This window comes from Palaemon carinicauda, chromosome 30 (genome assembly GCF_036898095.1).
Source record: "Palaemon carinicauda isolate YSFRI2023 chromosome 30, ASM3689809v2, whole genome shotgun sequence".
Lineage (NCBI taxonomy): Eukaryota > Metazoa > Arthropoda > Malacostraca > Decapoda > Palaemonidae > Palaemon > Palaemon carinicauda.
The window spans coordinates 55,803,356-55,824,958 of NC_090754.1; the positions used below are offsets into that span (position 1 = coordinate 55,803,356).

Here is a 21,603-nt window from a genome sequence, read left to right on the forward strand (position 1 = left end):
ATTTTTTCTGGGTGTTCATTACCCGCATTCTATTTTTGTCTTGTGGTTGGGGCAATATTGTGATTTAGAACCAGTCCATCTGTTTGTGAAATGAATGATGCAAGAATCAAGTCTTCGTAACAATTGCTTTGATCTTCTAGTGGTGTTCAAGGTTCTTCAAAATCAGGAACTGATGGTAATAGGAGAGTTCATTACTGTGTTTTCAGACAATACGTGAGCACTAGATTATATTATTCTTATTATTATTATTATTATATGCTAAGCTACAACCCTAGTTGGAAAAGCAAGAGGCTATAAGCCCAGGGCCCCAACAGGGAAAATAGCTCAATGAGGAAAGGAAACAAGGAACAATGAAATATTTTAAGAACAGTAACAGGTTTAAAATAATTTTTTTCTATAGAAACTATAAAAACTTAAACATAACAAGAGGAAGAGAAATTAGATAGAAAAAGTGTGCTCGAGTGTACCCTCATGCAAGAGAACTCTAACCCAAGAAAACAAGGTGCAGTAAGGTCAGGTATACTATTGGCTTGTAAAAATTTGAGAAAAATAAGTCTTCTTCCAAGGATTGTTTCATGAAAGTCAATCATTTTAGTTGATCATTCAAGCAAAAAACCAGAATCTTCAAAACAGATGGTCTCTGCACCTATCATAAAAACTTAACTGGTACCAAGAAGCTGTTTGTAAGTCAAAGTTTGATAAATTTTGGGCTTGGGTAGGCCTAACCTGAATCCCATGCCTATGATTTCCAGCGACAAAAGTTAACAAATAGGTTTCATATGAAATAGATATCAGGTTATTACTAATGTCATTTTGCTTACTGTATTAAATGATATAGTATCGTTTTATTACAATATTTCTTTATCTTATCTTTGTTATTTTCAATTGGATTTGTGTTTCTATCTCCTAATGTTTTTAAGTTGAGGACTTGCGTGTCCAGAGATTTTGAATTGACGGGGTCAGCCAAATTTGGATGTATTTATTGCATCTCAAAAACCTACAGTTAGAGTTGTTTTGTTCACCAGTTCTGTGTACTTTAGCATGGAAGTTAGATGCCCTTTTACAGGGCAGGTCAAATCTGGACATAAATGTCTTAACACCATTCTCCATGATGCAATAGGTGGTGAACAATTGAAAGGGCTCTACGAACAGTAGATTGACTCTCGTGTCTACATTTTTCTTTAATGGAAATAAGAGTTCAAATTGTCTTTTGTACAAAAATAGTTTCCTTTCTTGTTAAAAGTTTAGATCAATGTCATATAACTTGAAGGGTAGAGTTAATGGTAACAAAAGTGCAGCTACAGCTCTTAATGTTTGCAGGAATATTTCTATGAAAAGAGTTTTAGCAGCAGCTAAGGATCATCTTAAAATGATTCCTTATCAAGTCTGACGAGTTTTAGATGCTATACTTTGTTTTACTGAATGAATTTGAATTAATTATGGATTAGATTTTTCCTTTGAAACACAGTGTTGGTTAAATTAAATAGAAAAGTGATTAGGTAATAAGAGTTGTTTTAGGAACACAATCCTGAGAATTGTGTTATTACAACCTGTAGTTTGAGACAGTTTGTTACCAAGCTACTAGACTAAGAAGAGAGTCCGGATTATTGAATTAGTGTGATATTTTAGGTCTATTAAGGACCTATCTCTTCTGTGGCCCACCACCGCCAGGTTGTGGGAATCAGCAATATGAATATTGGGGAAGTCTCATAGAAATAAATTTAATTTTGATGGTAGATTTATTTATTGCTATACTTGTCTGATGTTCATGTACATTCCCACCACCCTCCCAACTGACTAGCTATGTAAAGAGGATATTAATTCGTATAGATTTCAAGACTGGTACGTCTTAACAGTGCAATGGTTATTGCCATTAGCCGGCAAATTGTCTCAATACTATACGAGAGGCCTAAGTCTATTAAAAGGAAAGAAAACCGGAAATTATATAGTTTTATTTGGTAAATGTCGATACAAGCAAGCTTTGAGAGAGATTCAATATAAACATAAGTTGAATACTGTATAAGAATAAAAAATATTAAGATTCCTTTACTGTATTTTGCCTACAGTGCGACCGAAGGATGGTGATGCATATCCCCTTGGAGCGTTACCCATGTTTACTAACGTATGTTGTGTAGAACTGAATCCTGGAGAGGGTTCTAGGTAAGTGGAAGATTTACCTTCAGTATTGATGATACTTTTATATATATGATATATCTATAAGTATATATATATTTAGATATAGTTATGTACATACATACTGTACACACACTGTAGGTATATATATTTTACTTTGTTAAAATTTTGAATAAGTCGTATTTTAATACATTAATGTCTGGATTCTCTTATCGACCTCGGGATCAGAGTCCCAAGGCATAACCACTCAAAGACAAGACCTTCTGACCGGCCGGGAATCGAACTCTGGTCCAGGAAGCTTCCTAGACCAGGGTTCGATTCCCGGCTTGTCAGAGGCTATTGTCTTTGAGTGGCTCCACCTTGTGACTCTGATCCCGAGGTCGTTAAGAGAATCCAGACATTAATGTATTAAAATATATGGCTTATTTGAATATGAAAAACATTTCTAAATGTGCAAAATTATCAATACTCTATTTTATGTTTATGAATTACTAGTAAATGTATTTATACAATGAAATTAACACCTGTTATGCCATTTCCCTTTTGGTGAATGAAAAATAACTACTGAATGATCTGTGGCGCAAAATCTTCAGAAATCTACATGAACTACCTAGAATCTCAGATATTTCAGTTTGAGCTGGTTTTCTATACCCATTTAACTTTGCTTTTCTTTGCTCATTACGACTCTTTAATCATAAATTGCCTTCTCCATTGGGACACCGTCTTTTCGCTTCTATAGAATGTCCATACGAATGCCCCCATTTGATGTGGTGTGACAGTCTGCACTGTCTTTTTAGCAACATTTTCTTATGCGATCCTCCTGCATCAGAAACCACTACGATGCATTTTACATCACGACATGTAACAACAACTTTTGAGCTGATTATTTGTGTCATTTTTTTTTCTCTTTTCTATTTACTGTACATTATTATCTTTTGTATAGTGATTTTGTTTTTAAAAGACTAGTTCAGGTATCCTGTATATATGCTTGTGTGTGTATACATGTGGTGTCATAACTGGTGATTTTAGACTTCTGGATTGGTTTTAAACATTGTAGAGGGTGTCTGTGGAGAGATCTAGCTGGGTATAGAATCTTGGGACTGCTAGTTTGAAAGCTCCTGTGTCATAGATTTATGCTGAATTGAGGTTATGGGCACTTTATGGCTAAGATTATTGTGCAAGTGTAATACTCTTTGATGGAAGAATGATTGCCTTTTGACTTACCCAGCTTGGAAGGAAAGTCAATCACATTGATGGATGAAACAACCAAGAGATATACAATAAGAATTTATCTTCATCATCTCCTCTTACGCCTATTGACGCAAAGATACTCGGTCAGATTTCGCCAGTTGTCTCTGTCTTGAGCTTTTAATTCAATACTTCTCTACTCATCATCTCCTACTTCATGCTTCATAGTCCTCAGCCAAGTAGGCCTGGGTCTTCCAACTCTTCTAGTGCCCTGTGGAGCCCAGTTAAACATTTGGTGAACTAATCTCTCTTGGGGAGTGCGAAGAGCATGCCCAAACCATCTCCATCTACCCCTCACCATGATCTCATCCACTTATGGCACTCGAGTAATCTCTCTTGTTTCATTTTTAATCCTGTCCTGCCATTTAAATTGAAATTTAGACGGAATTTAATTTGAGGAGAGAGTGATTATTGGAATGCCCCATCTGAATCCTTAGAATAAAGCTAAACGTAGTCAAAGTATGGGATTCTGTAACAAATCAAAAGAGTATAAGAAGAATATGAAACTTGTATAGCAAATTCTTTTTAAAAGGTCATTGTATTCAAAGATAATAATGTACTTTTATGTGTGAAAATTTATGTAATAAAATTTGCGGTGTAATGCTGGCCTTTAACAGCAATGTTGACGTTCGGGAATCGCTCTACAGAATGACGTAGAGGGGTACCGCAGACTGGAACGGACCAGGTCAGGTTGTTTCATTGGTTTTGACTTCATTGATGGAAATGGAGACTTACACAACAGATAAGGCAACTTAAGATTAATTATTGTAGTTTGAATTATAAAAAAGTATTCTGAACATGTTGCTTTTTCGACAGAATTGTTCATGCTGCTGGAACTACGGCAATCGTAAAAAGAAAAATGGACGATAAAATAGTCATTCAGTTACCATCCAAAAGAGAGATGGCTCTAGATGCCCGATGCATGGCAACTGTCGGTGAGTACATTGATAAAAATTTTTCCCTATATAAGACATTCTTTGGAACCTTACCATCATTTTATTGTATAGTCTTGACCTATGATCTGTTCATGCTTCCAGTTGTTAGTTTTAAGTTCCATTATGTATAGATGGGAAACTGGACATATTAGTGTAAGTATTAGTGAAATAATTTAATTTAAATTTTTTTCTGGACTTGGTGTCAGGACACTGTTTAGGGGCCAAATTAGCCTTAAGTAAAATTTACGGGTTTTTGTGTGGAAGAAATTAATTTGCTTTCGTAGATATTGATTTTTGGTGCACAAGTCTTCTTAGTGTTAGTTCAAAATGATGGTTAAAGCTTGGTAATAAGGTAGCTATTACTTGATGGTAGGCAGGTGAATGAGGGTACCACTTACTGTACATAACCTAGCACTTATCAGCCACAATACAGTATTCTGTTGAAGCTTTTTTTAACTTACTTTTTTATCTTAATGAAAGTTTGCCTGTTTCTGGTTAAGAATTATGCCCGACTCTCGTACCAAACTTGAAGCAAATACACGACTTCTTGTCCATGGTACAAAAGGCTATCATTAACCCTTAGGATCAAAGGGCGAGTCACTGACACTTTACTCCCCTCCATTTTGGGGGCATCAACGAGCCCAATGTATGTGCTATATACAGGTCAATTACTTACCAGAGTATCTTATATTTAGGGCTTTATCTATGAAAGAAGCTACTCCCTCCACTCTCTTTTTGACAAGGGGAACAGTATTAAAACTGCAGTATCACCTAAATGTTCTTACCGATCTTAAGTTGTCTTATATTCTTTATTCATTAGTTCTCATGGAGTTTATTTTCTAATTTCCTTTTCTCACTGGACTATTTTTCCTATTGGAGTCCTTGGACTTATACAGTAGCATCGTGCTTTTCTAAATAGGATTATAGTTTAACTGATAATAATAATAATAATAATTCCTTGTAATGGCATTCTGGATAATGAGCGTTTTTTTTTTTCGTTTTTTTTTTTTTTTTTACCCGTTCTTGACCTGCAAGTTTTGTGTTAAGACTCAATCTGACTCAGGCACTGTCTGTACAGTATTTGCATGCTATTTAGTAGGCTGACAAGTATCCTTCTTTGTTAATTTTGAAAGATCCAAGAAGACTATATATCAAGGGGGAGATGAGTATTTAGTTTTGAAAGAAGATCCTTCCCCTTTAGGAATGAGTTTTAGTACATAAAAGACAATGATTTGTATTCTCATAGAAAGAAATTATATGAATTTCTAAAGTAACCTGTATTATTTTTAGATGTACAGATCATAGTCTTGTATCATAATCCCACGTCAAACCATTCCTGATGACAAAGTAAAAAGTACGGGTTTTTGTAACGTTGGTGGACAGTATCCCCACTTGATAGCCTACCACCTTTTTAACTGCCTTGTTATTAAGCTTCATTGACTGTTTACAGCTTGTTAATACAGAAGGTCCTAAATTTATAACATTCGGAGATAAAAACACAAATCCATCTGCAATTATAAAGTTCAAATATTGTATCATAAGCTCATAATGAAATTCCGCAATAAAATATTATATAATTTAATGCAGTAAGCAAGATGACATTTGCAGCATGAAATGGGACTCTGTTGAGCTTTGCAGTTGAAAATCGTAGGGACACGAGTTAGATGAACCCTATCCTAGATGAGATTTAACAAAAATTTAACTTGCAAACAAACAATTCAATTTACAAACAGCTTTTGGCAACCTACTGTATTTAGTTTGTAAGTAGAGGCCTTTCTGTACTCTTTCATAAAAAATTGGTTTGTTTATGGAAGAAACATAAATGTTATCTTTTAAAATTCATCTTATTTGATTTGGTTCAAACAATGCACCAGTTATGAAAGTTCTTAGCAACATTCATTCTTCTGTGTCGAATTTTTATTATTATTATTATTATTATTATTACTAGCCAAGCTACAACCCTAGTTGGAAAAGCAAGATGTTATAAGCCCAAGGACTCCAATAGGGAAAAATAGCCCAGTGAGGAAAGGAAATAAGGAAATAAATAAATGATGAGAATAAATTAACAATAAATAATTCTAAAAACAGTGACGTCAAAACAGATATGTCCTATATAAACTATTAACAGTATAATGTACTGCTGTATTTAATAATATAGAAACATGTATCTACAAGCTTTTCATTGTAGCAGTTTTGTGAATGCATTTCATTGGTATTTGCACCTGCAGGGAGGATTTCCAATGTAGATCATGGGAAGCAACACATCGGTTCAGCGCAGAGAAGCAGATGGCTTGGGAACAGACCTAGTTCTGGCTTGTGGCAGCGTAAAGATGGCCACATGGGAAGGAAACTGAAAGCACCAAAACCAGTTTTAGTTTATTCTAAGAAGAAGCCGCCTCTACCTACCATAACATTAACTTTGACTGGAGAAAGGCATCCAGGGAAATTGGTACCATCTACGGATAGAATCACTTAAGGTGAATTTCTCAATTTTATAGACTGAGGTATTGTATTTATAACATTCTGTGTAATGTAGTGGGATATGAATAAAATTCCCTCATTAGAGTTCTTTTTAGTTCTGTAATCTTAAATGCTATTTTAATTGTTATCTGTATTTTACCATATTGTAGACCTTAAATTTGCTGAAGAGCATTGGAAATATATATTTACTCGAGGGGGTTCCAAGTGAATGGCTGTCTGAGTACAGCTTTCCATAAGTCTGTCACCAATTTCAATGGAAAATTACTACGGTGTAAAGCTATGTATGTGCTACTTGTTGGTGTAATTCAATAGAAACATTTCTTGCGCAAACCCATTATAATACAGTATCTGGGTTGTTGTGCCCTGATTGGTAACGTCTCTGTCTGGTGTTTGCCAGACGGGGGTTCGAGTCCCACTTAGACTCGTTAGTGCCATTAGTGTCTGCAACCTTACCATCATTGTGAGCTAAGGTTGGGGGAGCCTGTAGGTCTATCTGCTGAGTCATCAGCAGCCACTGCCTGGCCCTCGCTCGGGTGGAGAGGAGGCTTAGGTGCTGATCATATAATATATGGTCAGTCTCTAGGGCATGCTGATTGCTAGGGCAATGTCACTGTCCCTTACCTCTGCCATTCATGAGCGACCTTTAAACCAACCCTCCACAAACATACTTCAGAATTCAAGAAGACCTACCCTAGTAAGGCTAAGGTACTAAACACCCATCAGGGCTACAAGTACGCTTCCATATAATTCAGTCACCTCTAGGTTTATCCTATCTGAGAGTACGAGAAATGGACTTATTACTCAAGGAACGGGTCTAAATAATTTAGAATATTTTGTTTTGAAACAAACCCATTACTCTATGGTGGCAAGTGTATGTAATTTGGTGGGATGGCTTTTAATTTCACTTCTTATTCAGTGACCGTTATTCAAAACTATATAAGACTCAAAAACTTTTAGATTTTTGAAAATGAAAAGAGTTGATCAACTTTTAATCTTTTTATTACCAACTAAAAAAAAATTTGAAGGCTGTTTTACAAATGTACTGTAAATTATACGATGATATCATTTACATATTCATTTCAAATGTCGAATTTATGCTTAAAACCATAACCACAGGAAAAGTCAATACAAAGTACAAGTACACAAATATAATAAAAGTTAATATTTAACAATTATTCAACAAAATTCTAACGAGTACAATTTCTAATACTGTGAATAAACCATCAATACGGAAATATATACGTTATGATTATAAAGATGGATCACGCTTGGTCATTATTACTGATCCAGGTGAGCATAAACTCTTCTTAGCTTTTCTCTCTTTTTGAAATTCTTCTTTCGTGGTTCACCATCTTTGGCTTTACCTAAGCTGAAATGGAAATTGAGAAATAAGTAACTTACAATTATTTATAAAACATAATTTGGCTTGATCTAAATACTTAATTTGAGGTAATGCTATGACATTAATAACATTTAAATAAATAGAAATGCTGATAGTTGATATTTTTTAGGTTTTTCATTGCTTGTACTATTTTGATATGGGGTAGGTTGGTTTTACAAATGTGGCTAATCATATAAATAGGTAAAAGAAGTTATCATTAATTGCCGTATGATGTATAAAAGGTAAAATACTATTATCACAATTTAAGAGTAATTTGTATTTTTCCTAACTATAGAAACCGGAGTATGATTTCAGATGCTGGTAAACTGATCAGCCTAGCCCTGAGAACTCGAGTGATGTCCAACATCAGTGGTTCTCGTTCCCCTTGAGGAAAAGATTGTTTGAAGCTCCCCATGAGGATAAACAATTTCTCAAGAGAAGAGGTCTAAGCCCTTCAGTCTGAAGACCTAACTTAAGGCTGAGCAATAGTCTTTCACCACAAAGACTGAGAGGAGCTTTTCCCGACAGAGGTAGACGAGGAAATCGGAATTCAATGTAGAGAAGTATCTCTTCTACACCAATTGCCATTGTCCCCCTTTCCTTTATAAACAGCTTCAGAATATCTTTGCAGGTATCCAGACATATGTGCATTGCTTTGTGAAAGACCTTTCACTTGGAGAAAATGCTGGATAGTAGTCTACCATGAAAAGCAAGGGAATCTACAAGATTAGGGTAATTATGAAGGTGGGGCTGACAGAGGCCCATATGAATAGTTTGCTCGGTACTTCAATGAGGAGCATCAGCAGGTCTGGATACTCTTCAGTGTGTAGTCACCGGGATCATCCTAAGACCTGATGTCTTCAACAGTCTGTCGATTATTCGGAGAATCAGGCAGAAAGGTGTGGCGTCCCTATTGTTCCAAGGGCGATATTAGGCATCCTCTAATGCCGCCAATGGGTCAGGTTCTGGCGAGCAGAATTCTAGGAGATGCTTGTTCAGCTACATGGTGAACAGGATGATCAATGGTGAACCTCGAATAACTATTAACCTTTTCAATATGCAGAATAACTAGAAACCTTTTCAATATACAGAGATACCGCGACCTGTCCCAGGCAACTGAGTGTGTCTTGTAGTATATTCCTTGTCTGGTGTGACTCTTATAAGACAACTGTAAAGTGTTTTGAGTGCCCAAGAGTTACTCCTTTATCAACTTGCAAATGGTTTGTGAAACCCTGCCCTCTAGGATGTTGACAGAGGCTACTACAATAGTCTTGTTACTCATTAATTCTACAGTGTCCTATCAATCGCTTGTTGGAAAGCTTGTAATACTAGCAGCTCTGCTTACATTTCCAGCAGGTTTTCCTTCTCCTTCTAGAAGAGAATTGAGTGGAGTTCCCTTAATGAGGTTCTTATTGTTCAGCCACCAAGCTAGATACTCCCATACTTCTTTTACTACCAGAACTAGTTGGTAAGGAGATCGCTCATTGATGCACAGTGATGCTTTAGACACCATTGGAGGGATTGCTAGTGGAGGTACTGGTGAGGCATGAGCTTCCCTTGTCAAAAGATGTTCTAGTTGCCACCGTCAAGCCGGAACTCTGGTTCATGCACAACCAGTTGTGATACCTCCCCAAGTCTACTTGTGTGGTGTAGTTGTCCGATGGGAAGACACTTGTTACTGTTGTGTCTATCAACATACCCAGGTACTCCATCATCCTGCTTGGGTACAGGTCTGGGATTTTCCATAGGTTGTGGTAAAAGGAAAGAATGATCCTTCAGTAACTTTTCTCCTGGAGGAAGACAGAATCCGCCAATCATCTAAATAACTTTGTAGACAAATCCTGTTCCAGTGTTCCAAAGTAGAGAACAGCATGAGCACTCGTATGAACACGTGGCGACTGGTAAACAATCCGAAGCACAGGAGTTTGAACTTGTACATTTGTTCCTCAAAAGCATGAAGCAGAGGAATTCCTGTAGGCCAAATGCATGGGTACCTAAAAGTACACATTGTTCAGGTCCACAGAAAGCAAGAAATCTTCTTTAATAATAGCGGCCCTTACAATGCTTACCGTCTCCATCTTAAAAGTGCTTGGAGAACAAAATCCTTCAGCAAAGAGAAGTTTGATGACTGGCCTTCATATCCCCCATTAACTTCCTTATTTCCTTTCCTCACTGAGCTATTTTTCCCGGTTGGAGATCTTGGGCTTATAGCATCTTGCTTTTCCAACTAGGGTAGTAGCTTAGCCAGTAATAACAATAAAAGAAGACAAAAAGCCAGAGGGAATCATCCCAAATGTCTTCTAATGCATTCTTCCTTCCCATCACCTTCACCTCGGCCTCTAGGGCAAGGGCTTCAGTAATCCTGGATATTAAGTTCTTAACATCATCAGTGTCTGAGTGAGATGACGAGTTAATGACCGGCAGGTAGTATACATACCAGAACACCACTTGCCGGTTTGACCTGTGGTGCTGCCACATTGCAGGTCTCCCCTTACTCGTGGCAGTCTCCCAGCTGGCGCACTGGTTAGCTGACTGGTGTGCCAAAAATGTCACCACCTTGGCTCCTGACAGGATAAAGTCCATGTACTGTTTCCTTGTCTCCTGACAGGATAAAGTCCATGTACTGTTTCCTTGTCTCAGGGTATGCAAAATCATGGGTCCTGGCAAAGTATGGGAATGCACCTGACCAGTGGCTGATCCATGATATTGCTTGGAGGCTATTCATGTAAGGATTTTCTAAGGTAGCAGTCTTGTGCTCTAATCTATACACTGGGGTTCCTGCCATCAGCGTAGTCACTGCTCCAACGATTAGTGGAAGAGAAGGGCCCCTGTTTTCAGGTGCGTAGAACCAGCATCGTCAAAAGAGTGCAGGAGACAGGATCTTATTCAATCAACTATAGCACAAGGAACTCCATGTGCAAGAGATCTGGGAATTAACATCCTAAGCTTTGAGACCAAGTTCTGATCATGGCATCTCAGGCCTTGCTTTGATTCTTGAGGTGCGCTGAAGCACTGATCAATGAAAGGTCATTATACTCACAAATGAGTGCCATGAATATAAACGCTGTCGGGATTCTCTGCTTCCTCTGGGTAAACAATGTCCTGGGACTCCTGTCTCTTTCATGAGAGAGGTGGTCTTGACACATACTTCAGAAAAATCTTTCTCAATGTATTTGTAAACTGCTCCGAAAATAGTAATGGGGCAATAGCATTTAGAAGAAAGGACGACAGCGTGAAGGTCTGACTCCTCAGAGGTTTAAGGTGCTTAAAGCCTCTGGAGAACGAACAGAAGTGCACGCCTGTTGCTAGGTGGTGAAGACCCTTGACAACTATCGCGTATGAGACGTGGCTTCTAGATGTTTGTACAAGTGTTCAGAGAGGTTATATAATGTTGCCTCCATTAATTACGTGGGTGTCGGGGAAGGTCTTTTGTGTCCTCGACTGTTCGAAGTGCCGGAAGATCTCATAACATGGACCCGTCCCAGTGCTTTGAAAGATCTCGGTGCGTGGAGGGATCTCAATACATTGACCTAAAGAACAAGAAGAAGCAGGTGTCAGACACCCTGTGAGTACTTCACTATTACTAGAAATGTACAGATGTTTCGGAATTTGGGATCTCGCCGACTTCCACAACCTCGAGGACAAACCCGAGCGAATGATCAGATTGGATCTCTTCTTCCTACTACTGTGCTACGAATTCTTGTCTGCTGGGAGACTGACCACTACCTGCACACATCTATAGGCGAGTTTGAAGGGCAGCGGTACTTATGTCCTCTATACAAATGGTGAGGATCAACCTCAACTTTACTTATAGAAGGGCCACTTTGTCAATCCAACAGCCCTGGGGACGTCCTTATGTTGTTTTCTCGTTTCATGCTCATAGTGATATGGGAAAAAGTTGTTAGTGAAAAAAACTTCAGGACAGTTGGAGAGCGTCGAGAACACGTCTGCTGCTCGACAGCCAAAATCAGCATGAAGGTTCTGAGTGCTAACAGACCTGTACTACCAGTGGCTACTGGGTGGTGGCTGAATTCTTCATTGGCGGTTTACAGCTTTTACCAGAATCTTAGCCTTCCAAAGGACAAGTGTTTGTATTAAAATTGGAACAAATATTTTTAAAATAATCACATACTGTGTAGGACTATATACAAATTAAAAGTTAAAACTGTGAACCATCATAAAGATATACATAGTTATGTGGAATTTTAGTAAATGGGTATTTTGTAATACTAATACAAACTGTACAGTAAAATGAAAGCACACTGCCTTTTAAAATGCTATTGGCTTAACATCATTCTTCTAAAGTACTTAATCATCAAGTCTTTTTCTACCTGTGAATAACTGGAGCAAGACCAAGTTTATGAGCCTTCAAAATTGCTAACAGTGCTCTTATATTTATCAAGATGACGCTTCTTTCTTTCTTTAGTGTTAATTCAAGTATAGTCAGATTGTGTTTACGAATGTCTTGGAATTTTAGTTAACTTTTCCATCTTACCTTTTCAACACTGGTTTCCCTCCCTTGTTGACACCAATCACGTGAACCTGCGATACGTTTGTCGGCCCGAAAAATCTTTGGTCAAGGGCATCTGGCTTCACTTGATATGGCTGAATATGGATAAAGGAGAAAAATTATTATTTGCTAAGCTACAACCCTAGTTGGAAAAGCAGGATGCTATAAGCCCAAGGGCTCCAACAGGGTAAATAGCCCAGTGAGGAGAGGATATAAACTACTGTACAAGAAGTTTAAGAACAATAACAACATTAAAATAAATCTTTCATATATAAACTATTGTATAAAAATTTCAAAATAACAAGATGATAAAAACTTCAAAATAACATGAGGAAGAAAAACAAGATAGTATGGTATAGACTGATTTTGGAGTGTCGTCCTAGAAGAGTTGCCTACCATAGCTAAAGTCTCTCTTCTACCCTTACCAGGAGGAAAGTGGCCACTGAGCAATTTGAGTAGTTAACCCCTTGCGTGAATAAGAATTGTTTGGTAATATCAGTGTTGGAAAATGTATGAGGGAAGAGGAGAAAGTGTAAAGAATAGGCCCGACTATTTTGTGTGTGTCGGCAAAGATGAAATGAGCCATAACAAGAGGGAGAGGGATCCAACATAAAATTCTTTGCTACACACGAACATTTCTCTGAGAAGTTGTTATAATTAGCACTCCACACTGCACCTTGATTAAAAATTTTTAGATATGTAGCTTAATCTGTATAAAAAGCATTATAAAACTGACTGAGTTTGGTTATACCTTCTTAAATCTTGGCATTCAAGAACTTTTCATTACAAAGACATACAAAACTGAGAGCTGTATTGACTCATACTATTAACAAAACCCTCCATCAAGTTTTCTGACACTTGACATGTTACTTTGCCATAACCTTCTAGAATGGTATATGCAGTATAAAATTAATCTTAAAAAATATTAGGTACACACAAAGAAAATATATCTTCTATCAAAAAATGTATTATCCCCCCCCCCCAAAAAAAAAAAAATTAAACATTTAATCAAGTAAATGAAATGGTATCTCCTTAGAATTATAATAGCGATGAAAACACTTTCTTGGAAGTGTACAGTAGCTTTACATATACAATAGCACTAAAACAGGAAAAGCTGGGATTACATTTGAACAAAAATCTAATTACCGTACTTTGTAGAACAGTATTTTTGGGTAGAGAGGAAATTCTAAAATTCCAATAAAGTTAAAATGAGTATAGCTTACTGGCACAACTCACCTGAACTGATCTCTGCTGTGGTGTTAGTTTAACGTTTGTTTTGGTTTTTTCCAACTGAAAAGGTACAAAAATATTTAACAGATTAAGTTATGAGAGAGAACAAATTGTTCCACTTAACTCAGTAAATACAGTACAATGATTAGGTATTATCAGTACAAACTTAATAGTTTATCCACATTGAAGTTATAATTCTCCGTTCAGTCTTAAATCAACATATATAGCCACAAAACATGATATTTGATAAAGGCGATCTAGAGAGATGGTGAAGAATCACTGAAATTAGGCGAGACATTCTTTTGGTTTATTTCAAAATATTGAAGCAAAAGTACAAGAAGTTTTTTGTAAGATTCAACTAAATTTTCCTCTTATCTGTTCTCTATTGGAAATTGCTACTTTTGGCCTCAATGGGTGACGTTGCCCAGTTCTAATCTGTGAAGTCTCATTAACTTGCCACCAAAAATTACTAACTAATTAACTGGAAAGACTTGAAATCAATTATAAAAATTCATCATGAAATATGGAGTGTCCTCTAGCAAAGTATATAGATTGATTGAATGACATTATAAATCCCAAGTAGCATTTTAAGTCAACTCAAAAATGGCAAGCATGATTTTCCCTTCATTTCTAAACTTGTGATATTCCATGCATGACTTGAGGGGCACTCAGTAGAGCGCAGACCTCCACCGCGGCAGCTCATTTCTCGACCTTAACGTATCAAATGGTGTGGCTTTTTATACACTTAATGATGAATCAAGTTTGAAGTTTCTTATGACATCGATGTCCAAACTTATGGCTGATTACATGAATTGGACATTTTGCTTGACTTTCCAAAATTTAATCATTTATAGCTTTTTACAGAACAGTTAATCCCTACAATTTTCATTACTCTACAATTAAAATTGTGGCCAGGAAGCTGTTAACAACAAATGCAAACAGCTGGTAAAACATTATATCCTAACTTTATTGGTAGAGGTAAATATGTATCATTATCAAAGGAATACTCAAGTCTTGATAGAGCATCATACATCAAATGCAAAATTACCTCTGGTCATTTCAATTTTTATAAACCAACACACAAGAGACAAAGTCAGAATCACATTCTAACTTAGGAGATGAAATCTTTATCATTCATGTCATGGGTATTGTTAAAAATTAAAATATAAGCAAATAATTTTCACAATACATAAAATACAAAGAAATTCACACTAAATAACCACTTTATATAACCAACTGGACTAGTAAAATGAAAAATGGCAGTAAATTGCATTTAATAAATTCCAATACTTCAACAAGTCCAAAAGATTTAATGAAAATATGGTAAAAATCCGCAATGTATCAAAAAATCAAATGAGCTAAGTCACAAGACATCAAAATATAATTTCATGAAAGTGTACTGTACCTTCTTCAGCGTGTGAATATGGAAATCTGCTTGTGGAACACCTGGTGGTGCGTGGCAGTACAGTAACTTGCCGTTAACATAGTCCTTCAGGACATATCGAGCTGCCCTCGAATTATCTGGGATACCTCTTGGTGTCATGAAACCCCTCATAACTGTTTGCAAAGATGAGAAATAAATTTGCCAAAATAAAAAGAGATGATTTTGTTGATGATAAGTGACAAAAAATCAACATTAAATTATTAGGTCATAAAAGTTAATATTATTATTACTTGCTCAGTTACAACCCTTGTTGGAAAAGCAGGATGTTATAAGCCCAGGGGCCCCAACAGGGAAAAGAGCCCAGTGAGGAAAAAAACAAGGAAAAATAGAATATTTTAAGAACAGTAGCATTAAAATAAATATTTCCTATATTATTATTATTGTTATCATTATTATTACTTGCTAAGTTACAACCCTTGTTGGAAAAGCAGGATGCTATAAGCCTAGGGGCTCCAACAGGGAAAATAGCCCAGTGAGGAAGGGAACAAGGAAAAATAAAATATTTTAAGAACAGTAACATTAAAATAAATATTTCCTATTATTATTATTACTTGCTAACCTACAACCCCAGTTGGAAAGGCAGGATACTACAAGCCCAGTGGCCCCAACAGGGAAACCATGAAACCTTGAATAATTTTTCATAGGTGTTACTAAACTGCTTTTCATCAGAAAGAGGTAGGTATGGCTACTATGGTTACTATTATCCAAAGGTTATTCAACAAGACAACATGGTCATACTGGAATTTCAACATGGGAGACGCAAGAGAAGGAACATTCTGGATAGCAAAATGGACAAGGAAAGCTGAAGAAAATATATCCCTATATTAAAGGTAAAGTATTAGGGGCAGTGAAGGGAGTGGTAGAGAATATAGGGTTAGGAATGAATGTAAAGAGTTCTGTATGAGAAAGTGCTTGTAATAACTGTGATGTATAGATTGGAGTTGTGGGGAATAAAAGTGGCAGACAAACAGAAATTGAATGTTTGAGATGAAGTGTCTGAGGAGTATGGCTGGTATATCTCCATTAGATAGGGTTAGGAAGGAATTAGTGAGGGTGAGAACAAATGTAAGAAATGAATCAGAAGCTAGAATGTATATGAATGTGTTGAAGTAAACCACCATGTAGAGAGAATGGAAAGTGGCAGTCTGCTTCAGAAGGTGTTGAATGCAAGAGTTGATGGGAGAAGTAGATAACAGGGCTATGGCACCCTAGCAGTGCCAGCCAAACTCGGCTGAATCCCTCGTCAAGCTGGGAGGAGCTAAGAGCAGAAAAGCCTGCCCCCTTTTTTTTATGATGGCTACCCCCAAAATTGGGGGAAGTGCCTTGGTAGATAGATACATAGATCAATGGTGGAATTGTAGAAATTAGAAAAAAATATAAAACAATTATAGCATTGTCCCCTATTTTGAAAATAATTTGAATGAAGAAAAATGGGAAAACCCAAGAACCTTTCAACCATTAACAAGTCTTTCCCTCCACGAACGGACGATAAAACCTCCTGGGAATGTGTCTTACAATAATGGAATACAAAAAAAATGGGGAGTAAGACTATTTGAATATGCTATGAAAATCTCAGAAAAATGCTGGAGGAAAGGCTGAGAAAATTTTATAATTGTCAGTTTGATTTTGTGCCCAAAGTAGACGATGACAGAAATGGTCTTTATAATATGGTAACTACAAGAAAAGTACCACATTAAGTGGAAGAAATTATTCGACATTTGTAGATCTTGAAAAGGTATTTGATAGAATACTGAAATATCAAAATAAATATTGCAAGAGCAAACTGTACTGGAAAGACTCATTAAGTTAGTGTAGTTTAACCTGGAATAGTTGCGACTACTTCTTCCTGCCGTGGAGACTAATTTTCATACATACTATGATACATTCAACATACTTCAGAACTTTATCTAGAGTATTCATAAGAGGATGAGAGTACTGTTAGAGGATTGTTTAATACTCGAAAATTAATAAATAAAAAACCTCCAGAAAGTTAGGAAGAATTGCTTCCTAAGATAAAATACATGTACTGTATTCACAAGTTAATATCTAACCATTACACAATCATAAAAGTGACAAAAACTTTAGATGACCCATTATTATTACTGTATTGCTAACTAAGCTACTATCCTATTGGAAAAGAAGGATACTATAAGCTCAAGGGCTCCAACAGGGCAAAATAGTCCAGTGACTAAAGGAAATAAATAAATTACAAGAGAAGTAATGAATAATTAAAATAACATTCTAAGAATAGTAAAAATAGATCTTTCGTAAACAAACCAACTTATGTCAGTCTATTCAACATAAAAATATTCGCTGAAAGTTTAAACTTTTCAAGTTACAATGCCATCGTATTTTGGCCCTTTCTGAAAACAACACACCCCTCACTCACATCCATAGCAATTTAAGAGTTCTTCTGAAGTAGGCGGTCTCAGAGGATCTTCTCCCTCTATTGGAGCGGGAAGATTAATTCCATACATGTTTTCGAAGACGCTGCGTGGAATATGGTTAGCAATGAGATTGATTGGAGGTACTTCATCCCTCATCTGTATTGATAAAACAAAAAATTATTTGAATCAACCTTTGTTTCATAAATGCAAAATAATTTTAATTTTACCAAAGCCCAAACGACAAGTTTGGCCAGATTATAAAGGCATCGGAAATCATTACTTCGATGTTTTCTCATTGAAGTACACCAATGAAAACCCTCTTGCTTATTCTTTAACATTAAATGATATTGGCTACTCATATTTCTATACACGAGACACCAATGTATTTGTACACATTGTCAAACAAGGTCTTCATCTAGGTTGGTTCACTTCCACACATTAACATTACTCTTATATATATAGGATGCCACTATGCAAAGACAGGTAGAGGAATTTATAGACTACAATAGTGTATGGACCATTTGCTCCAGTGCTGGTGCTCAGGAGATGATTCAGTGCCAAGGTGAAAATGGTATAAATTCTGAAATAAGAGACGAGAGATTGGACAGCAAGAAGGAAGAAAGGAAGTGGGAATGGGGGTAAGTAGAAGGATAAATAGCAGGTATAGCTTGCGGACACGGGACGGTATAGCGACCTGTTAATAATACTGTACCAAACGTGCATCGCAGGAAGTGCACTAAATCCTTGTGCCATAAAAAGAAAACCCACCATTGCTTCTGCTATACAGTTACTCTCACAAGTGATCCTTGAAAATTATACAATATATTTCTCTTTAAACTAGCACCTTCGCTGTTCTTGAAATCAATATGAACAGAGGAAAGCATCGTTAAAATAATAAAAGATATTTCGACAATACAGATGCCTTTTTTGGTAATGAACAACTTTACAGTATATATCCTAAGAAATCTATGAAAAAAATACTAAATATATGCTTCAAACTTTAATTGACAGCATTTTTGATGATTTTTTTTATCAATGCTATGGAGTGTGAGAAAATAATTAATAAAAATTACTCGAACTGCCTGCTACTTGATTACCCATCTAAACAAACTAACATTACAGCAATATTGTTTAAAGAGTTGACTTTGAAATTAAATTGCAAAACTAAAAATCCTTGGAGTTGATTACTAAATTTTCTGAAAGTTTTTAGCTTAAGGCAAAAGAGTACAGTACAGTATACAGGTACAGTGCTTCACATAAACTGTATATTACTGTAAGACTGCAAAATACAATTACTGTACATTGCGTTAATGTTGCAAATCAACATCACCTCCCTGATAAGATAAAAACTGCCCAAAACATATGCTCTGGTAAATAATAATTAAATCTTTTAAAAAAATAAAATTATAATTCTAAAAATAGTTAAATAAAAAAATATGTTCAGGCTGACCTGATCGATTGGAAGGATGCCAGATATTATCATTTCTGGTTTTGTTGCAACGAAGGCGGGGAAAACAAGGCCTGGACAATCGCACAGCATGACCTCGTTACTCAAAAATAACGTCTGGAAATGAAAGTAAGTCTTAGATCAGATATTCCAACATACATTTTTCAATGTTTCAAATATATTTCTAATGCTCCTCTTGGTACAATCATCAAGAATAACTAAGACCGTACCTGAAAATGTTTTGTCTTTCCCGGTGTTGCCGATACCGAAACCTTCTTCTCCTTGAGTAAACAATTGATGGTCGAACTCTTGCCAACATTGGGGTACCCAACAAGACCAATCGTTACACATTTACCTAAAATGTGTTGTGTTTTGTGTATGGTCGTAAAAACGTCTATTAGTTCTGATCTGCTCAGTAGTCGACTTGATGTAACAAACTCCGACTGTTCGGAAGTTGACGGGATATCTTCTTTTTTATCTTCGTGTACTTCTGGAGATATTTTGTCATCAGTCTTTTCCTTCTCTGCATGCAGATTCAAATTTTCCAAATCTTTAGAACACTCTTCGACATTACCGTCAACGGAATCGCCTTCCCCGTCGTCCTCATCTTCATCTTCCGGGATGCTTTCATCTTCCTGAAGTCTCCTTTTTTCTTCCTCCTGCAAGATTGCTTCTTCCTCTTCTCTTATAGCATCAAGTTCTTCACCATCGAGGGCTGAGAAGAACACAGCCTTGATGTTCCGTTCTCTGAAGTACTGGGCCCAAGTCTCCCTCTGAGATTCTGTCAGAAAATCTGACTTGTTGACAAGTAACAGGTTATCTTTATTTGGACTGACCTCCTTGACATACTTCTCCAAGTCTTCACAACGGAATAAGAGAGGATTTCGAGCATCGACAATCTGAACAACAACATCGCTGGAAATAAAGTCCGCTATTATCAGCCACGTGACAAAAGAAACTTGGAAAGTAAATTGAGAGTATAATTACTTAAGAAATATCATATAAACAACACTTTGAGCACTTACATAAGGTCCTCGACTTACAAACTTAATTGGTTCCAAGCAGCAGTTTGTAAGTCAGATTGTTTACAAGTTGAAATTTTTTAGATTTTGGCCTAGGGTCGGCCTAACCTGAATTCCATGCCTATGATTTCCAGCTACAAAAGTCAACTAATAGTAGGGTTTCAAATGAAATAGATTTCAGGTTATTATAAATGTTGTTTGCCTACTGTATTAAATAATATATTGTTTTATTATATATCTTATCTTTATTATTTTCAATTGGATTTGTTTTTGTATCTGAATGTTTGTAAGTTGAGAATCTTCTGTATCTCAATCTAAAAGAAGCATTACTTCAACTCACCTTCTCTCAATAACTCGCCATAGTTGCCTCCAGAACTCTAAATTACGTTCGTATGGAGTTAGCGTTATCCCTTGAACTTCTTCCAACTCGATAAGGCTCCTTCTCCATTCAAGGAAAGAATTGCGTTCATATTCCATCAACTCCTCTACTGATGTCGTCCGGTCCCATGGTGGCCTTTAAAATGAAAAAAAAAAAATATGTACAAATAAAGACAAACTGTTACAAGATACTAAATATATAGAAGAGCCAGTCAGCCAGACAGATTTAAATTTATATGAATTTATTACTTATTAGCTACAACACAATAATGATCTTTTGATATGTTTCCTTTCCAAAAATATGCATTTTCTGAAAAAAACAAAACAAAAAAACACTGTTTTTGTAGTACAGGTTTACAGGTAGGTCATGGATGGCAAAGGTAAGGCACAGTGACATTGCCCTATCAAGCATGACAATGCCCTAGAGACTGACCATATATATATAAGATCAGCACCCAAGCCCAACTCTCCACCCAAGCTAGAACCAAGGAGGTCCAGGCAATGGTTGCTGATGACTCAGCAGATAGACTTATAGGCTCCCCCAAATCCCCCATCCTTAGCTCACCAGGATGGTGAGGTTGCAGCAGCCAAAGGAACTAACAAGTTTGAGCGGGACTCGAACCCCAGTCTGGCGTGCATCAGTCAGGGACGTTACCACATCGCCACCACAACCCTTTCTTAAGGGTACACTCGGGTACATTATTCTTTCCATTTCCTTATTTTCTTTTTTGTTGGAGCCCTAGGACTTATAGTATCCTGCTTTCCCAACCAGGGTTGTAGCTTAGCTAGTTTTAATAATAATATTAAATTCATGTTAAGTGTTAACCAGGTAGAAAAGTGGCTGTAGGATATGAATTTTAGTGTATGCTTTATTATAGGGTCTTCATCACTTACCAGAGGGGCAGATACTTCATACCCCATTAATTTACACCATGCACTAATTTTGGCTAGATCTCTATTAAGGGATTTAGCAACTGCAGATCCACATTCAGGAGATGGAATTGATG

General features: G+C 36.6%; 3 protein-coding genes across 6 annotated transcripts in view; 1 reads left to right on the forward strand and 2 right to left on the reverse strand.

Annotated features, from left to right (window-relative positions):
• LOC137623142 (large ribosomal subunit protein uL2m-like) overlaps positions 1 to 6,879 on the forward strand; it is a 46,158-nt gene extending 39,279 nt beyond the window's left edge. Inside the window, exons 6-8 of the mRNA XM_068353823.1 lie at positions 2,067 to 2,160; positions 4,198 to 4,316; positions 6,545 to 6,879. Of these exons, the coding sequence (XP_068209924.1) occupies positions 2,067 to 2,160; positions 4,198 to 4,316; positions 6,545 to 6,792 (461 nt within the window). The 3' untranslated portion in view covers positions 6,793 to 6,879. The remainder of the gene's footprint in view (positions 1 to 2,066; positions 2,161 to 4,197; positions 4,317 to 6,544) is intronic.
• The window catches only part of LOC137623145 (nucleolar and coiled-body phosphoprotein 1-like), a 524,118-nt gene that overhangs the window by 302,235 nt on the left and 200,280 nt on the right, over positions 1 to 21,603 (reverse strand). The window lies entirely within an intron of this gene.
• LOC137623144 (large subunit GTPase 1 homolog) overlaps positions 7,781 to 21,603 on the reverse strand; it is a 35,489-nt gene continuing 21,666 nt past the window's right edge. The window contains exons 4-11 of the mRNA XM_068353824.1: positions 20,559 to 20,732; positions 19,427 to 20,111; positions 19,200 to 19,313; positions 17,752 to 17,905; positions 15,324 to 15,475; positions 13,925 to 13,978; positions 12,674 to 12,783; positions 7,781 to 8,166 (exon numbers count right to left, since the gene is read on the reverse strand). Of these exons, the coding sequence (XP_068209925.1) occupies positions 8,076 to 8,166; positions 12,674 to 12,783; positions 13,925 to 13,978; positions 15,324 to 15,475; positions 17,752 to 17,905; positions 19,200 to 19,313; positions 19,427 to 20,111; positions 20,559 to 20,732 (1,534 nt within the window). The 3' untranslated portion in view covers positions 7,781 to 8,075. The remainder of the gene's footprint in view (positions 8,167 to 12,673; positions 12,784 to 13,924; positions 13,979 to 15,323; positions 15,476 to 17,751; positions 17,906 to 19,199; positions 19,314 to 19,426; positions 20,112 to 20,558; positions 20,733 to 21,603) is intronic.